At 37.7% G+C, this 19,963-nt stretch overlaps 1 protein-coding gene and 1 pseudogene across 1 annotated transcript; both read right to left on the bottom strand.

Moving 5' to 3' along the window:
* Positions 1-2,570: 2,570 nt before the first annotated feature.
* Positions 2,571-4,934, bottom strand: LOC117630460 (annotated as a pseudogene).
* Positions 4,935-16,971: 12,037 nt separating this feature from the next.
* On the bottom strand, positions 16,972-19,667 carry LOC117632678 (cytochrome P450 81Q32-like). The gene is made up of 2 exons (XM_034366229.1): positions 18,651-19,667; positions 16,972-17,958 (listed from the first exon to the last, which is right to left on the bottom strand). The coding sequence occupies exons 1-2, from the start codon at positions 19,545-19,547 to the stop codon at positions 17,350-17,352; spliced, it is 1,506 nt and encodes a 501-aa protein (XP_034222120.1). The 5' UTR covers positions 19,548-19,667; the 3' UTR covers positions 16,972-17,349.
* Positions 19,668-19,963: the final 296 nt, after the last annotated feature.

Below are 19,963 nucleotides of genomic sequence, written 5' to 3'. Positions count from 1 at the left end.
ATTGGCCTCGGTTTCTGAAGCTTTCTCTTCACAACACGAGGCATTGTGCTCATACCTCGACCAGTCTTTGAATCATCAGAGATTGTTGTCTGACTTTCTGTCTCAGCAGATGATGAAGCAAACTTCATCTTCTTCGAAGACTTCATCTCCTTCGAAGACTTGTCTTGAGGAGCTACCATTTCAAGCTTCTTGGAGCCAGAATCCTTAGTTTGTTGTTGAGAAACCATTTTAACAGACAAAACTGCAAATGAAAATATTTCAGGAAAAGATTAAGAACACAAACGACGGTTATTAATAAAATACGACGTATGATATGATTTTAAGCGACGCAATGAAATAATCTCAGACGTAATAAATGTTTAAAACCATTATTTATATAACGTCGTGGTATTTATGTTCACACGACGTCAATAGTAATAAACCGTCGTGGTAAAACCATTATTTATATAACGTCGTGGTATTTATGTTCATACGACGTCAATAGTAATAAACCGTCGTGGTATTAACATTCACACGACGTAAAACAATAAGATATACTGTCGTCTATATTAGATTCCAACCCTAGTTTCTTTTTCTTTATATTTTATCAAATAAGGGAAAAACAAAAACCATTGTTCAGAGAAATCAAACCTGCAATTAAACAAGCAAATAAAAAAAAGACTATTATTTTAAAAACAACTTTGTCAATTTTCAGACGACGGTAGAACGACTGACGAACCGTCGTGGTCTACATATTTAACCACGTAAATAAGAACTACCGTCGTCTTATTTAGTTGAGGTAGTTGTCTTCAAAGTTGGAAACTTTCCCTCTTTGTCTGTATATTTTATCAAACTTGGAAAGAAGTAAAATGATTTTGGCCAGAAAAAAGGTAAAAAGATTTTTCAAACAAAAAGCGTATGAGCATGCAAAACAGTAACCAAAATAGTGAAAATGAAAGTTTACCTTTTGCGTGCAATGAAAGCAAGAGGAAGACGATCGATGTTTAAGTTCAGAGGCGACGAAGAAGACGAGAGGAAGACGATGAGATACTCTGACAGTGCTCTGACAGGAAAAAAGACGAAAAGTTTTCTCTGGGAGATTGAAATTTTTAATCGGGTTTGGAAACAGTGCATATGTAAGTCGAAAAGTTGCTTATATATAAAACCATTTCAAAAAAGAAATACGGCGGTTACATATAACTACGTCGTTTTTAAATAACACGACGCAATATTTGTTATGAGCCGTAGAATCCTTTAATTTAACGTCGTTATGTTTAATATAACCGACGTGGATTTAAATAAAATAAGAATATAAGAACAACGACTGTTTTTGTTTTACTGTCGTCGTTTTTCGTCGTCTTAAGTAATACTAAGACGACGTAATATATTTGTTGAGCGACGTTGATTTTTTACGCGTCGTTAGGTGTAATATAACCGTCGTTGAAAATTGTCTTTCTGATTGCAAATTTGCAAAGACGTTAGGTATAATTTTTGTAGATACACAAACGCGCACACATCATCAACTTCCAAAAAATTGTCTCTCTGATTGCAAATCTGTGTCATCTGTTAAGATTATGATGTGGAACAGAATTCCATCTGTTAAGATTTCGTAACCCTTGGGTTCTCAGAAAAATCTGATTATGTCAGCGGTTTTCTATATAAACCGTCGTGGTTATTTCAATTCTTGTCATTAAGTAGATCTACCGACGTAGGATAAGAAAATCAAAGAAAAAAATTGTTAACAAAAATTCATATTAAGACGACAGTTTAAATTAAATGTACGACGTATGAAATGAATAAATCCGACGTTAAATTTTATAGTACAATTTAAAGATAACGTCGTAGAACTATATGATAATGACGTCGATATATTTATATTGTACGTTGTTGTAAATTATTTTAATACGGCGATATTTTTTATTTTAAAGACGTGGATTTGTTTGTAATTATACGGCGTCTTATACGAAAACCTCGTCGTGTTATTTTATGAGTAAAAACGGCGGTTTTTATTGAAATCGTCGTCTTTAATTTCTACGTCGTTCGATTCATAACTTCCGCCGTTCTTTGTTGGCTTTGATTTTACACTGCGGAAATCTGTTTCAAATAGGCGTCGGTTGTTTAATTAGGTACGTCGTTGTTTTTGAACAGCCATTTGAATCTCCAATTTTTTGTTGTCTAAGGTGGTATTACACGACGGTGTTTTTAGAACCGTCGTCTTTTTATAAACCACGTCGGTTTTCACTTAGACCGTCGTTGTTTTCTGGTCGTCTTTTTCACTTTTTGTAGTAGTGTTTCTCTTCCAAACCTTACCCAAAGGAGTAATTGTTGGGTGTTCCAAGTACACGACGTGGCTGGTGTACCATCCAATAGACTGAAGACATATGAAATATTTGTAATGCAGCCCGCCACATGTTAGAAATAGAAATGCAGTAAGTTAGACAATAATTTCACATGTCTTATGTTTATTGGTACACCAGTCACGTGGTGTATTCGGAACATATACAAATGATTGGCAACGCAAAATCTTACATGACCACTCATTTAAAAAGAAAAGGTAACATGAATACTGGCAATAATACAACACATACTAGTTAAGATGAATTTATTGGAAGACTAGCTAATTCATGCATAGATCAAGGTAGAAGCTTGTTCACAACAGAGCGGGTTTTACACATGGCCTCCAAAGGTATAAATTTTGGCATGGTGAGTCCTCTACCTTCAGTCATGTCAATCTCCTCCTCACCAATTCTCTTCCACTCAAAGCATTGGATCAATGTCCCCAAGGTCAAGCCCACCACACGTTGCGCCAAGCCTGATCCAGGGCAAGCTCTCCTCCCCATTCCAAATGGCATGAGCTTGTGTGACAGATCCTCGCCACTTTTGAACCTCTCAGGCTTGAACATTTCAGGATCATCCCACAACTGTGGATCTCTATGTATGGCCCATGCATTCACCAATACCATTGTGCCACATGGAACGTCGAATCCCCCAATAGTGCAGTCATCAGATGCAAAATGTGGTACTAGCATCGGGGCGGCTGGGCACAACCGCAGCGTCTCTGATATAATGCCTTGAAGGTAGGGTAGTTTAGAGATATTTTGTTCATCAACTAAGTGTTCTTGGTCAAGTTGAGCATCCAGTTCAGCTCTAGCCTTTCTTAGCACATGTGGATTGTTAAGTAGATGAGACAGGGCCCATTCCAGTGTGACTGATGATGTATCAGTGCCAGCCAATAACAGCACCTAAAAATTACTTTATTATTATTACTAAGTTCAGAAGAAAAGAGCATGAAATACGTAGCATGTTTATCGGTTGTGTCAGCTAATTTGAATGTTTATTTTGTAATTCTTGTGAAAATTACAGAGAAAGTTAGCCAATGAAATGCAGAACAACTTTTTCTTATCACTGTTGTTGTTCTTAAATATATAATTAACTGAGTGCCTAGGTGCAAGAAAACTATCCCAATGAAGTCCAAGATGATCCAGTCTAAAAAGCTATATAAGTCAATAAAAGTCACCATCCTGCAACTTGATCCAATTTTGACTCTCAGACTCTGTACGTACTTAATCAGACATACATGAACTCTACAAATATGTATGGTGGATAGGCATATGCTCACGTGGCATATCTTAATTGGGTGCTGCTATTTGTACTACATTTATATTAGTTACTGTTATTTGTACCATACTTATCAGACCACTTTTTTAATATAAGTGAATCTGGCATATACTTACGCGTCTCACCTCTATTAGAGATGTAATTAACAGAATGGTCAATAAATGTGATACAAATAACGTTATTATATTAATTTAGTATGGATTAATCAACCCAATCAATCCAACCAACCAACTCCCTGTCTACTCTATATTGACCGAAATCACCAGCTTTAGTTGAATAAAAAAACAACATAAGTGTCAACTTTAAATAAATAAATAAAAAATTTATTAATTATAATGTAATGCATGAGATAGAATTCTCAACTAACCAATATAAAGCCCTTGATGAGTTGGTCAGTATAATAGTCAGGCTGTGAGTCCTGCAGAGAAAGCAAATGGTCGATCATAGTTCCATTTTTACCCTTACTCCTTTGCTCATCAATCAGACCTTGCAAAAACGAATCAGTCTTCTTAGCCAACTTCATCACCCTCTTTTCATAAGCATTGCTCCCAATCCAATTCAAAATGGGCAAGAAATCTGCTGGGTTCACTGCCCCACTATGAGCAAAAACCTCCTTCATAATCTGCCTGAACTGCTTGGCCTCTTCCTTGTCCACCGACACGTCATCCCCATAGTACCTCTTCCCCGCCACCATTGTCATTATGATGTTAAAGGTTAGCTCAGTGAACATAGACTTCAACTCCACCTTCGCAAACTCATGCACCGAGTTTTGTGCAAGTTTGCATATGAGGTGTTTGACTTCGTCTTTTCGTGTGTTTGCGAATGTGTTGAGTCGAGCGGAGGAGAAAATCTCGATGGCACCGATGCGGCGGAGGTTGCGCCAGTGGTCGCCGTATGGAGAGGTTGAGATGGTCGTGCTGTTGTAGCCTATGTGCTTGAATAGGAGCAGTGAAGGACGGTTTGCCAAAACGATGTCGTTTCTTGTGAAACACTCTTGGACAGCAGACGGGGATGAGACTATGACCACGCGCTGCGAACCGAACCAGAGAGAGAAAATAGGGCCGTGTTTTTGGGAGAGGCGGTGGAAGGTTCGGTGGACCGGGGCTTTTAGGAGATGAAGATGGCCTAGGATGGGGAGAGAAAAAGGGTTTGGTGGGAGGTTTGTGTAACGTCGTCGTTTTGTTTTAAGAAAGAACTGGAGAGTGAAGATTATGAGGAAGGTAAGAAAGAGGGACGTTGTGTAGAAGAAGATGCCTTGTTCCATGGTTTCTTTTGGCTTTTGTTGGTTTTTAAGTTTGATTTTGAGTGGTGGATGTGGTATATATTTATAAAGAAGAGGGTACGGGAAGGAAATATCTACATACAGATTTTTGTATGGGGAAAGATATATGTAGATATTTTATTGTATGGGCAATGCTATGCGTACTAGATAAATCTATTTTATTTGGCAGCTGATACGGACAATCACATTTTATACATCAACCATTGAAAACTAACAAAATACATTAAATTAATTATGCCATGGTTTGTTTTGGCCTAAGTTTGATTTTGAGCGGTGGAGGTGGTATTTTTTTTTATAAAGAAGAGGGTACGTGAAGGAAATATCTATATAGATATTTTATTGTTTAAGAGAAGCATATAGTGTGTTTTCTTCATGTTAGGTATCACGTACGTATGATATCTATATAGATGTTTTATTGTTTAAGAGAAGCATATAGTGTGTTTTCTTCATGTTAGGTATGCACGTACGTATGATATGACAATATGCATAGTTTAACATTCATAATTCAGCTCTTTATGATGTTAATGGGGTCTAATTCAGTGAAAAAGAACTTTGATTTACATATTAAGAATTTCATATTTGAATCTTCATGACACTTTACTAATGTGTGTGAGAAACCTCATTCTCCTCTAATTTAAACTAACGCTTGTTGCAATATGTTTTTACTATTGATGGAAATGGGAGTGGACCCCACTTCGGTTTGTCTTAGAACATCTCCAGCAGACTCCCTATCCTCTCATCTCTAGCTACTTTGTCTAAAAAGAAGGAAAATCCTCATTCCAACAGACTCCCTACTTGGCTCTCTATTTTGAAGAACCAACTTTTGGCTCTCTACGTCTAGCAAGGACGAGAGAGAAATGGAGGCTCGCCAAATTGAAAAGAAAGAGAAAGAGAAAGAGAGAGAAAAGAGAGGGGGGACGGGGGAGGGGGGGTTGGGTTTCTACTTTTCTTTTTAATATATTTGATTTGCAAGAGAAAGAGGAAGAAAGAGAAAGAGAATGAAAAAATAATAATAAAATATTTTAGATTAATCAAAATAGAAAACATTACTGGAGAAAACATCTTTAAATAATTTTCTATAATAGCTTTCTATCCATTTTAGCTCTACAATTTAGCTAAAATTTAAAGACTCTCTTGGATATGCTCTTATTGCCATCCATCGTAGCTAGTGCTAACGGCGTTCATCGCAGGGAACTATACGCATACGTCGGCCAATATGTAAGCACACTAGGTTTCGCACAATTGAGTATTGAAATTCCACGGATCTAAGCATACGGCAGCCAATATGTAAGCATACGCAGCCATGCCCATGTTATTCTTCATCATAATTTTTTTTTATGGATTAGATATTGACAAAAACTTTTGAAAAAGGAATCACATGTATGATAGTAATACATAATCAATTGTAATATTTAATCAGGTTGTATTAAACAATATTTTTTTATTTGATTTTGCTAAATATACTACTACATATTGAAAATCATTCATTGTTTATGCTAGTTTTACATTTTAGTACGGAATGCGTTTTCAATCTTTATATTTTCTGAAATTTCTTTTCAATTAAACTACCATATACATTTTTAGATTTTGAAAAAACAAATTTATTTTCTCGTTTTTATTTTTTTTTAATAACATTGCACATAAAATTTTCAGAAAACGTTACTAAACAAGCCCTTCAATTTGTTTCTTGGGTGAAATGACTGGTTCAACACTCTGAACAAAAAATAAAAAATAAACTGCAAATTTTGGTTTACAAAATCCCTATATTTTTATTGAAACTTTTTGAGTTTGAAAATTATTTTGATTGGAAGACATGTATGTTATCATTTATATACAAATTAGATTATCGTGAAGGTGGGAGAGTAGCGAGTTTAGATTAACGTTAAAATTTAGCCGAAATATTCTTTATAGTTTAGATTTACCACCGGGTTTAAGCCAAAAAAATTTAGATCCCAAATCTGAAAAAAAAAATTCTTGGATGCTACTAGTTCATCTGTAATGTAGTCGATGGATAGCATATTTATGTTTTTAAGGATATAGTATTGCTAGTTAACATGGATTCTTATTTTAATGAATTTTTCTGTCTCCACCAGCAGAATTTTAATGTAGGGTAGTTTAGAGATATTTAGTTCATCCACTAAGTCTATAGTCTCGTTTGGTTCACGGAACGGATTTGAGGGAAAATCACTTCTCATGTCATTTCCTAAGGGATGGGAAATGAAATATTCATTTCTCACGTTTGGTAATGCCGAGAAAGTAACTGGGAGATTTCACTTTATTTCATGTTCCATATTTGTTTTGAGTAGGAATGGAAAACAAAATTTGTATAATTTTTCAATTATACCCATATTAAATCAAATAAAAAAAGAGTGCATTTAGTGATATATATTGTAATTCCAAATTATTAATAGGGACAAAATGGTCATGAAAAATGTGCATTGAATGTTGACTCATTTTCCCAAACTTTCTTATGAGGGGGGAAAACAAAACCCAAGTTGGAAGGATGGCTGCACTTTCCCACCTGTTTTCCATGTGTCAGACAACCATTTTCCATGTATGGACTTACCAAACATGGAAAATCAATTGATTTCCCATCCTCCGGCCTCATTTCCTACAAACAAAACGGGCCTAAATGTTGTTGGACTAGTAGATGAGCATCCAATTCAGCTCTAGCCTTGCTTAGCACTTATGGATTATTGAGTGGATGACACATGGCCCATTCCAATGTCACTGATGATGTATCGATACCAGCTAATAAAATGACCTAATAATTACCTTTGTATTAGCAAAAAGAAAGGCACCAATTTTATAAAAATGTAATGTAATGCAGTAGATATAATCTTAAACTAACCAGTATAAGGCCCTTGATGAGTTGGTCAGTATAATAATCAGGATGTGTCTCCTGCAGGGGAAAGCAAATGATCGATCATGTTAGTTCCATTTTTACCCTTTGTCATTTGCTCATCAATCAGACCTTGTAAAGCCTCCTTCGTAATCTGCTGGGTTCGATGCTCTGCTATGAGCAAAAATCTCCTTCATAATCTGCCAGAACTGCCCGGCCTCTTCCTTGTCCACCGACACGTCGTCGCCGTTACCGTAGTATCTCTTCTCCGCAACCATTGTCATTATGATGTTAAAGGTCAGCTCAGAGAACATAACTTCAACTCCGCCTTTGCAAAACCATGAATCGAGTTTTGTGAAAGTTTGCGTATTAAGTGTTTGACTTTGTCTTTTCGCACGTCCACGAATGCGTTGAGTCGAGCGGAGGGGAAGATCTCGATGGCGCATATGTGCCGGAGGTTGCGCCAATGATCGCCGTGTGGGCAGGTTGTGACGATGGTGTTGTTGTAGCCTAAGTGCTTGCCTAGGAGCAGTGGAGGACGGTTTGCCAAAACAATGTCATTTTTGGTGAAACACTCTTGGACAGCACAGCGGACGAGGATGAAAACTATGACCATGTGCTGGATCCGGCGATGTTTTTGGGAGAGGCGGTGGAAGGTTTGATAGACTGGGTTTTACGAGATAGAGATGGCCGAGGACTGGAAGAGAAAGTGGGCTTGGCGGGAGGTTGGTGTTGTTAGTTCTATTTCACATGTAATCTATAAGCACTAACCTTGAGAAGCCATTAGAGCAAGCACAGCAACAGCAGCAAATACCACACGAACTGGCCTTGGTCTTCCTCTCTCTATGCACTCTAAATCTCTCCTATATGGGTAGGAATATGAGTTTGTTTTCTATGCATGAGAGTAGGGACCGAAGCCTTAGTTTTATAGGTGAGAGCCTTGAGGTTCCTAGCCCATAAAGGAATCCTTAAAGCTTATCCTTATCACCTCCCGAATACATAGCCTAATATAATAGATATTCCACAAGTGAGATAGAGCTTCAACTCTATCATACTTATCCGTGTATACCCAGCTTATCTCTCCCTTGTATCCCTGATCAAATTGGATTCCTAAATGGATGTGAACTCAAATAGAGTTCTTACATTCTCCCACTTGAGTAAAACATCCATTTAAGACTCTTCTTTAAATATCAAGGATCAAAACCTTATGTGCACAGTTTGGAAAGACAGCTTGATAACAATATCTATATCAAACTCATTGTCAAATATTACCAACTTAAAGGACTACAGACATGATAACCATTACATGGTATCATCCACCTATAATCACAGCAAGCAGTAACATACACATAGAGTACCAACAAGCTATGTCCAACATCACATGATGAATGATCTAATCTTTGAAGTTATTCATTCACCACACGAATGGTCCTCTTTATGATCAATATATTTATACACATGATCTTACCTGTAGCTTAAATAGTTTTACAACTTGAACTATAAACTGTAATCATATTGCAAAATTAATGAAACTGAATCAATATTCATTTAAGAATCCAAAATATCCAGAATAATTTAACTAGATGATAGAACAAAAATACCAGCTCAAACAACAAACAAATCTTAAACAAAATAGCTGAAATGAAAACAAGTCATCAACTCCCACTAGACCAAAGAATCTTCGAAACTGGACAGTAACCCCATATTGGTCACATGCTTATGAAAAGCACTGTTTGGAATTGCTTTATTTAAGGGATCTGCTATCATTTCTATAGTGTTGATATAATCAACAGTGGTTAAGCCCTCTTGAACCTTTTCTCTTACTAGCAAATACTTCACTTTCATATGCTTGAGTCCAGCAGACCTTTTATTGTTCTTGCAAAAGAACACTGCTCCTTTATTGTCACAAAACAGCTGAATAGGTTTCTCTATAGAATCAACTACTTTTAGGTCTTGTATGAAATTCTTCAACCACATGGCATGTGAAGTAGCTTCATAACACGCCAAGTACTCAGCAAACATAGTAGATGTAGCTATAGATGGTTGTTTTGCACTCTTCCAAGCAACTGCACCTCCTCCCATCATGAACACAAAACTGGAAGTCGACTGGGAAGTATCTTTGCATCCTGCAAAATCTGAATCTGTGTAACCAACCAACTCCAAGCTATCTGTTCTTTTGTAAACTAACATATGTCCTTTTGTTCTTTGCATATATCTCAACACTTTCTTTGCAGCCTTCCAATGTGCAATGCCCGGATCAGATTGATACCTGCCCAATACACTAATGGAAAATGCTAGATCAGGTCGTGTGCACACATGTGCATGCATGATACTGCCCACTACCGAAGCATATGGTTTATCCTTCATTTCTGTCCTTTCTACATCATTCTTTGGACAATCTTCTTTGCTTAGTTTGTCTCCCTTTGAAACAGGGACCTCAGCTCCATTACTTTGTAGCATGTTAAATCTCTTCAACACCTTCTCAATATATGCCTTTTGAGACAAACCTAGCAGCCCCTTTTCTCTATCTCTGTGGATTTCGATTCCTAATACATATGATGCTTCTCCAAGGTCCTTCATCTCAAAGCACATGGAAAGAAAACTCTTAGCCTCATGTAAAAGACTTTCATCACTACTAGCAAGCAAGATGTCATCTACATAAAGAACTAGAAAAATGAATTTACTCCCACTAATTTTAAGTATATGCACTCATCTAATCTGTTTTTGACAAAACCATTTGAAGTAATGATCTTGTCAAACTTGAGATACCATTGTCTAGAGGCTTGCTTCAAACCATAAATTGATTTGTTCAATTTACATACCAAATGCTCACTGCCTTCTTCTATAAAACCCTCAGGTTGCAGCATGAAAATTTCTTCACTCAAATCTCCATTGAGAAAGGCTGTTTTCACATCCATTTGATGTAAAAACAAATCAAAATGAGCCACAAGTGCCATTATGATCCTAAAAGCATCCTTGGTTGAAACTGGTGAGAAAGTTTCATTTTAGTCTACTCCTTCTTGTTGTGTGAAGCCCTTGGCCACTAACCTCGCTTTGTGTCTCTCAATGTTACCCTTAGAGTTTCTTGGTTTTGAACACCCATTTACAACTAATAGGTTTAATTCCTTGTCTTGGCTCAACTAGCTCCCATACATTGTTGCTTTGCATGGATTCCAACTTAGATTGCATAGCTTCAATCCACTTCTCAGAGTATTCACTAGCCATAGCATGTTTATAATTTGATGGATCCTCAAATTCAATACCGTCAAAATCAGCTTCATTCAAGTATATAAAATTTGGCAGCATATTTGGTCTTCTATCCCTTGTAGATCTTCTCAACTCTTGTTGTGGCAACTGTTGGTTCTCAAATGCCTCAGGTTCATTCTCTTCCCCATTCAAATCCTCCATGTCTTGATCATGAATCACAGGTTCAGTTGATGCATTAGTTTGAGAAGACATTTGATTTAATGGTAAAGGTAACACTGGATTTGTGACAATTACAGGTTCATCTCCTATTTCTCCTTCTTCCTCAAAGACAAAGTCTTTGTTAACTCCTTCATTGTCATCATGCTCTATAAACCTTGCCTTGCCTGTCTCCACAATTCTATTCACGTAATTAGGACAGTAGAATCGAAAACCTTTTGATCTGTCAGCATATCCAATGAATCTGCAGCTAACTGTTTTTGGATCAAGTTTAGCAAGCTCAGGATTATAGACTTTGGCTTCAGCTCTACAACCCCAAACATGCAAGTGATTAAGGCTAGGTTTTCTCTTATTCCACAACTCGAAAGGAGTCTTGGGAACTAACTTGCTTAATGTAGTTTGCAGTTTTGATTGCATCACCCCACAAAAATTTTGGAAGATCAGTGTTGCAAATCATGCTTCTCACCATGTCCTTTAAAGTTCTATTTCTTCTCTCTGAAACTCCATTCTCTTGAGGTGTTCCAGGGTTTGTGTATTGAGCAATAATTCCACAATCCTGTAGAAATCGTGCCAATGGTGAAGGATGCCTACCTTGCTCATCATACTTGCCATAATACTCTCCACCCCTATCTGACCTTAAAAATTTAATCTTTAAATCTAATTGATTTTCTACTTCAGTTTTGAAGATTTTAAAAACTTCAAAAGCACTAGACTTGTTCTGGATTAGATAGATGTAACAAAACCTAGAGAAATCATCAATGAAGGTGATGAAATACCTATGACCTTCTATGGTTGGAACTGGGAATGGGCCACAGATATCTGTGTGAATAATTTCAAGAAGATTCAGACTTCGAGTGGAACCTAATTTTCTCGAGTTAGTCATTTTTCCTTTAATGCATTCAATGCACTCTTCAAAATCTGAAAAATCTATGGGAGGAAGGATTTGTTCTTTCACAAGGTATTGCATTCTTTTCTTAGACACATGGCCTAGCCTTTTATGCCATAGCCTTGCTGAATTTTCATTGTTTTGATATCGTTTTTGACCTATGGATTCAATGGAAAAAACATTGTTTGAACTGGAACAGTTTAGTTTAAAGAGACCATCAACTAAAATACCATTGCCAACTTCACTTTTATTAAAATTCAAAATGAATCCTACCTCAGAAAAAACAAAAATAAATTTCTCCCTAACCAATCTAGAAACTGAAATCAAATTCCTTCTCATGGAAGGTACATAAGCAACATCTTTTAAAACTAAAGAAAATCCTGAAACTAGTTGAAGTTGGACTGATCCTACAGCAAGAACTGCCACATTCTTGCCATTTCCTACGAAGACATGGTCATGATCTCTACTTGGTTTGCTATGGCTTATAAAGTCCTGCAAAGAATTGGCAATGTGGATTGATGAACCAGTATCAATCCACCAAGAATTAAAAGGTATATTGATAGAACTAGACTCGAAACAAACTGAAAAAGAATTTGATTTACCTTTAGTCTTCTTTTTCTCTACCCAACGCTTATACTTATGACACTCCCTCTTAAGATGACCTGTCCTCTCACAGAAATAGCACTTAAAGACATTGGTTTTGTTAACAGCTAGAGCATTGGAACCTTTGGGTGGAGAGTTAGCCTTAGTGTTGTCCTTATTGGCAGCAGCAGATGAGTTTGGCTTAGGATAGTGTCTTTTTGGAGCATTGGTTGTGAGATGGACTGTGTTCACTTCTTTCTCCTTCTTCATTCTTGCCTTTTCTTGAACACAAACTAAAATCAGTTCATTGAGGCTCCATTTGTCCTTTTGATCAATTAGATTTAAATATTAAAGTTTTAAGGTCAGATAGGGATGGAGAGTTAGCCTTAGTGTTGTCCTTATTGGTTAGCAGCAGATGAGTTTGGCTTAGGATAGTGTCTTTTTGGAGCATTGGTTGTGAGATGGACTGTGTTCACTTCTTTCTCCTTCTTCATTCTTGCCTCTTCTTGAACACAAACTGAAATCAGTTCATTGAGGCTCCATTTGTCCTTTTGAGCATTGTAGATCACCTTTAGTTGAGCAAACTGAGAAGGAAGAGAATTTAATGCAAGGTGAACTAGAAAAGGGTCATCTATAGGGATCTCAAGGGCTTTCAGCTTGCTTGCAACTTCTGTCAGGCTCAAAAGATAAACCCTCATGTCCTCAACACCATCATACTTCATGGTTGCAAGTTTAGTCATCAAGGTTCCAGTTTCTGCCTTCTCAGATTCTTTAAACTTCAGTCCTATAGCCTCCAAAAATTCCTTAGCATTCTCAGATTTAGTGATGCCCCCACAAATAGTTTCTGTCATGGATTTCTTCATGACAAGTAGGCATATCCTATTTGATTTCTCCCACTTCTCGAGTTTCTGCTTCTGTTCAGCATTGCTATTAGCAGTGACCTCGGGTTTCTCTTCTCTCAACGCTAAGTCGTGATCTAGAAGACCCAGAACTATCTCTAAGTCTCTCTTCCACTTCTTAAAATTGCTACCAGTCAGTGATTCAATTGAATTGATAGCAGAGGGATTCACAACTGAAAACATAGAATTTTGCAATACAATTAATCTTTACCCCCCAAAACTTTATGCATATATGACACACATCTGTGGACAGTATATCAAAATGCCTTTAATTTCCTTCACAAGTCCAGCAACATAAACTGTGTGATTTTCTTTTATCAAAAAAATTTACTGTTTGTGGACAGCGATGCTTGATCACTCACAACAGCTAATGAACTCTCTTGTTCTATCATGGAGCACAAACAATTGGAGTTCACACTTGTAAGTAGAGAAAACCAATTGTTGTACCCTATGACACAATTTTGCCATTGGTACTTTGAGATGATATGAAACAATCAATTAATACTCGTCCGTGGACTGAGCAATAACAAAATATTCTTTATCAAAACATGGCAACACTTTATGGGATGTTATTCTTTATGCGGAATTATAACATATTTTATTAAGGAAGATCTCTTTTATCCTAAGCATATTTCTATCAAATTTTGAAACAACAAACAGCACAACATAGTCCAGGATCTCGAAACAATATATAAGATTGATTTATCAATATGGCATGCCTGAAACAATTTTAAATCAACACAGAACAAATATGCATGCTTCTCAATTTTATCTTGTTTAGACCTATAGATGCATATGACCGCTCTGATACCACATGATGTTCTTTTATCACATGTAATCTATAAGCACTAACCTTGAGAAGCCATTAGAGCAAGCACAGCAATAGCAGCAAATACCACACGAACTGGCCTTGGTCTTCCTCTTTCTATGCACTCTAAATCTCTCCTATATGGGTAGGAATATGAGTCTGTTTTCTGTGCATGAGAGTGGGGACTGAAGCCTTAGTTTTATAGGTGAGAGCCTTGAGGTTTCTAGCCCATAAAGGAATCCTTAAAGCTTATCCTTATCACCTCCCGAATACATAGCCTAATATAATAGATATTCCACAAGTGAGATAGAGCTTCAACTCTATCATACTTATCCGCGTATACCCAGCTTATCTCTCCCTTATATCCCTGATCAGATTGGATTCCTAAATGGATGTGAACTCAAATAGAGTTCTTACAGGTGTAACATAGTCGTTTTGTTTGAAGAAAAAACTTGAAAGTAAAGATGACGATGAAGATAAGAAAGAAGGACGTTGTGTAGAAGAAGATGCCTCTTGTTCCATGGTTTGTTTTGGTTATTGGTTGCTATTTATTGATATATAAGTTTGATTTTGGGTGGTGGATTTTTGGTATTTATAAAGGAGAGGGACGTGAGGGAGAATTGCCTAGCTATACTTGTTTTAAGTACTGGATCAGATTTGTATGGCTACGAGGGAGATGTGAATAATGGTATTGGAAGGATGTTTTTGTATTCACTTGATGAATAATACAATTAGTAGTACACCACTTATATACAGAGTTGATGATGCTAACTAGAGTAAGTAGATATATGGTTGAATATAAAATCAATTAGAGTTAATATACAAAGTCAACATAAAGATAAATTAGGAGGGGAAGCCTTTGATTGATTCTGAGGAGTTGACGATGGAGCTACTGGAAAAGTCTTATTTAGCAGCAGTAAGATTGTTGGAGATGAGGCATTGATTTGCATTGACTGCGGTGGTTCCCTTATACGCCCCCGCAAGATGGTGGCGCCATCAACAACACCAATCTTGGACCAGAGAAGTTGAAAACGGTGGCGAGACAAAGGCTTTGTGAGGGCATCAGTGAGTTGATCAATAGTGGAAACATTAGATACCTGAAGGAGCCCACGAGTTACCAAATCACGAACAAATTGAAAATCAATGTCAAAGTGTTTCATGTGAGAGTGGAGAACATGATTGGCATGGTAGAAGGTGGCACCAATATTATCACAAGAAATGGCAGGCATGGATGAGGGCATAACGCTAAGTTCGCGAAGCAGGGATTTGATCCAAGCAAGTTCAACGGCGATGCAAGCAACAACACGATACTCAGCTTTGGTGGATGAGCAAGCAATTGCTCGTTGTTTGCAGGAGCTCTAGCAAATGAGATTACCGTCAAGATAGGCAACATAGGATGTGGTGGATGTTCAATCATCACAGTTGTCAACCCAATCCGCGTCAGAAAAATCAAACAACAAGGTAGTGGTACGAGAGCGTTTGAGAATAGAACCATGGTAGATGGTGCCTTTGAGGTAGCGAAGAAGATGCTTCAAAGCTAGCCAATGAATGTCAGGTGGTTGATGCATGAATTGAGATAGCTTGTTGACAGCAAATGAGATGTCAGGGTGAGTGAGACTGAGATATTGAAGACCACAAGGACGGAACATGGCTTTGGCTAACCTAGGCTACAGCCCAGGTGGCTTTTAAAATCCCAACCCCAAAAAGAAAAATTTATAGCCCAGCCATCCAATTGAATATCCTACCCTCTCAAGGAATCCTTTGCTTGCACTGCATTGCAAGTGGAGAATAAAAGGGAGAATAGGAAAGCTGCAGCCTACAGCCCAAGGAATCCTTTACTTGAGCGCTTAGTGGAAACAAGATTAGCACAAAAATACTACTTGATTGACATATTGATTCGTTTGGTGCTAACTCTTCCTGTTTCTACAGCGACAACAAAACGAACATTTTCTTGTATGAGACTTATCAAAAATCGGCTTCGAAACAAGATAGGTGATGAATTTCTTGCTGATTGTATGTTACTTCACATTGAAAGAGAATTTGCTAATAATATAGATAATTAATCGATAATTAATGGTTTTAATTCTATGAAGACTCGAATGGTGCAACTTATATAGTGTTATTTGAAAGGTAAGGCTCATTATGTCCCCCCCTTGAGTAGGTGTATTATTAATTTTTGTTATCAATGAAATTACATCGTACTATCGAGTTTTCTATATACTTAGTATGTTTATATGTAAGGTGAATTTAGCCCCAGTCAAGTTTGAAATCATGAATCCGTCCCTGGAAGACCACCAACTAGTTGGCGATACTTAGTGGCGTTAGTGGAAGGAGAACCAAAATGAAGCACTAGAGAATCGGATGTGGTCATGGGTGTACTGACTTCCTTTGCATCATCCATGTGGGCCCTGCTCAAAAGATCATAGATATACTTGTGTTGAGACAAAAAGAGACCAGTGGTAGTAGGCACACTTCAACACCGAGAAAATAATTAAGGGATCCTTGATAGAGAACCTCCTAGCAAGAGCATGAACAAATTGAGAAACAAGTAAGGCATTATTTCCTGTGACAACAAGGTCGTCAACCTACACAAGAAAGTAAATAACGCGGCCTTCACGTCGGTAAATGAAAAGGGAAGCATAAGAGAGAGCATTGAGGATTTCCAAAATCGCTTCATATTTCAATGATTTTAGGGTATATGATTGCTACATCGCTTCATATTTCAATGATTTTTTTCCATTCTCATCGCAGGCACCAGAACTTTGCTAAGATTCCCAAAATCCTTTGCCATGACCTGATCAGAGCTTGTTTGACAAATTCTTCTTCCCTTCTTCACAAGAAAACACAGTGGAAGAAAAGCCTTATTTCTCTTCCAAATCTTACGTACAAAGATACAAATGATTGGCCACGCAAAAGCTCATGACCACTCATATAAAAAGAAAAGGTAACATGAACACTTACACTTGTAATAATACAACACATACTAGTTAAGATGAATTTATTGGAAGACTAGCTAATTCATGCATAGGATCAAGGTAGAAGCTTGTTCACAATAGAGCGGGTTTTACACAGAGCCTCCAAAGGTACAGCTTTTGGCATGGTGAGTCCTTTACCTTCAGTCATGTCAATCTCCTCCTCGTCAACTCTCTTCCACTCAAAGCATTGGATCAATGTCCCCAAGGTCAAGCCCACCACACGTTGCGCCAAGCCTGATCCAGGGCAAGCTCTCCTCCCCATTCCAAATGGCATGAGCTTGTGTGACAGATCCTCACCACTTTTGAACCTCTCAGGCTTGAACTTTTCAGGATCATCCCACAACTGTGGATCTCTATGTATGGCCCATGCATTCACCAATACCATTGTGCCACATGGAACGTCGAATCCCCCAATAGTGCAGTCATCAGATGCAAAATGTGGTACTAGCATCGGGGCGGCTGGGCACAACCGCAGCGTCTCTGATATAATGCCTTGAAGGTAGGGTAGTTTAGAGATATTTTGTTCATCAACTAAGTGTTCTTGGTCAAGTTGAGCATCCAGTTCAGCTCTAGCCTTTCTTAGCACATGTGGATTGTTAAGTAGATGAGACAGGGCCCATTCCAGTGTGACTGATGATGTATCAGTGCCAGCCAATAACAGCACCTAAAAATTACTTTATTATTATTACTAAGTTCAGAAGAAAAGAGCATGAAATACGTAGCATGTTTATCGGTTGTGTCAGCTAATTTGAATGTTTATTTTGTAATTCTTGTGAAAATTACAGAGAAAGTTAGCCAATGAAATGCAGAACAACTTTTTCTTATCACTGTTGTTGTTCTTAAATATATAATTAACTGAGTGCCTAGGTGCAAGAAAACTAGCCCAATGAAGTCCAAGATGATCCAGTCTAAAAAGCTACATAAGTCAATAAAAGTCACCATCCTGCAACTTGATCCAGTTGTGACTCTCAGACTCTGTACGTACTTAAACGGATATACATGAACACTATAAATACATATAGTGGATAGGCATATGCTCACGTGGCATATCTTAATTGGGTGTTGTTATTTCTACTACATTTACATTGGATGCCGCTATTTGTACTGTACCGACTAGACCTCCACTCTACTCTAAGTGAATCCCACGTATACTTGTGGGTCTCGCCTCTATTAGAAATATAATCAACAGAATGGTCAATAAATATTATACAAATAACGCTATTGGTATTAATTTAGTATCGATTAATGAATTCAATGAATCCAACCACCAAGTCCCTACCTACTCTATATTAATTATAAATAAAAAAACACTTTATTAATTATAATGTAATGCATGAGATAGAATTCTCAACTAACCAGTATAAAGCCCTTGATGAGTTGGTCAGTATAATATTCAGGCTGTGAGTCCTGCAGAGAAAGCAAATGGTCGATCATAGTTCCATTTTTACCCTTACTCCTTTGCTCATCAATCAGACCTTGCAAAAACGAATCAGTCTTCTTAGCCAACTTCATCACCCTCTTTTCATAAGCATTGCTCCCAATCCAATTCAAAATGGGCAAGAAATCTGCTGGGTTCACTGCCCCACTATGAGCAAAAACCTCCTTCATAATCTGCCTGAACTGCTTGGCCTCTTCCTTGTCCACCGACACGTCATCCCCATAGTACCTCTTCCCCGCCACCATTGTCATTATGATGTTAAAGGTTAGCTCAGTGAACATAGACTTCAACTCCACCTTCGCAAACTCATGCACCGAGTTTTGTGCAAGTTTGCATATGAGGTGTTTGACTTCGTCTTTTCGTGTGTTTGCGAATGTGTTGAGTCGAGCGGAGGAGAAAATCTCGATGGCACCGATGCGGCGGAGGTTGCGCCAGTGGTCGCCGTATGGAGAGGTTGAGATGGTCGTGCTGTTGTAGCCTATGTGCTTGAATAGGAGCAGTGAAGGACGGTTTGCCAAAACGATGTCGTTTCTTGTGAAACACTCTTGGACAGCGGACGGGGATGAGACTATGACCACGCGCTGCGAACCGAACCAGAGAGAGAAAATAGGGCCGTGTTTTTGAGAGAGGCGGTGTAAGGTTCGGTGGACCGGGGCTTTCAAGAGATGGAGATGGCCTAGGATGGGGAGAGAAAAAGGGTTTGGTGGGAGGTTTGTGTAACGTCGTCGTTTTGTTTTGAGAAAGAACTGGAAAATGAAGATTGTGATGAAGATAAGAGAGAGGGACGTTGTGGAGAAGAAGATGCCTTGTTCCATGGTTTGTTTTGGCTTTTGTTGGTTTTTAAGTTTGATTTTGATTGGTGGATGTGGTATATATTTATAAAGAAGAGGGTACGGGAAGGAAATATCTACATACAGATTTTTGTATGGGGAAAGATATATGTAGATATTTTATTGTATGGGCAATGCTATGCGTACTAGATAAATCTATTTTATTTGGCAGCTGATACAGACAACCACATTTTATACATCAACCATTGAAAACTAACAAAATACATTAACTTAATTATGCTTCAATTAGATCTCTAACTATAAATGAGATACAAATGAAATCCAGTACATGAGTTAGATACAATCTATTATCAACACGCATCTACTCTAAAGGCATGTTTACGTATCAGTAATGAGTATGGGAGGAAATAGAATAATTTCCATTCCTGACTTTCTCTGCG

The sequence above is a fragment of the Prunus dulcis genome, chromosome 6, assembly GCF_902201215.1.
Source record: "Prunus dulcis chromosome 6, ALMONDv2, whole genome shotgun sequence".
NCBI lineage: Eukaryota > Viridiplantae > Streptophyta > Magnoliopsida > Rosales > Rosaceae > Prunus > Prunus dulcis.
The sequence above is the reverse complement of the archived record's forward strand: the minus strand, read 5'-3'. Positions and strand labels throughout refer to the sequence as shown.

What these genes read in the sequence shown, in the direction of transcription:
- LOC117632678 (XM_034366229.1), bottom strand. Translation starts at nt 19,547, where the DNA reads ATGGAACAAGGCATCTTCTTCTCCACAACGTCCCTCTCTCTTATCTTC. An exon ending in TCATCAAGGGCTTTATACTG is followed by an intron (nt 17,959 to 18,650) that starts GTTAGTTGAGAA and finishes AGTAATTTTTAG; the next exon opens with GTGCTGTTATTGGCTGGCAC.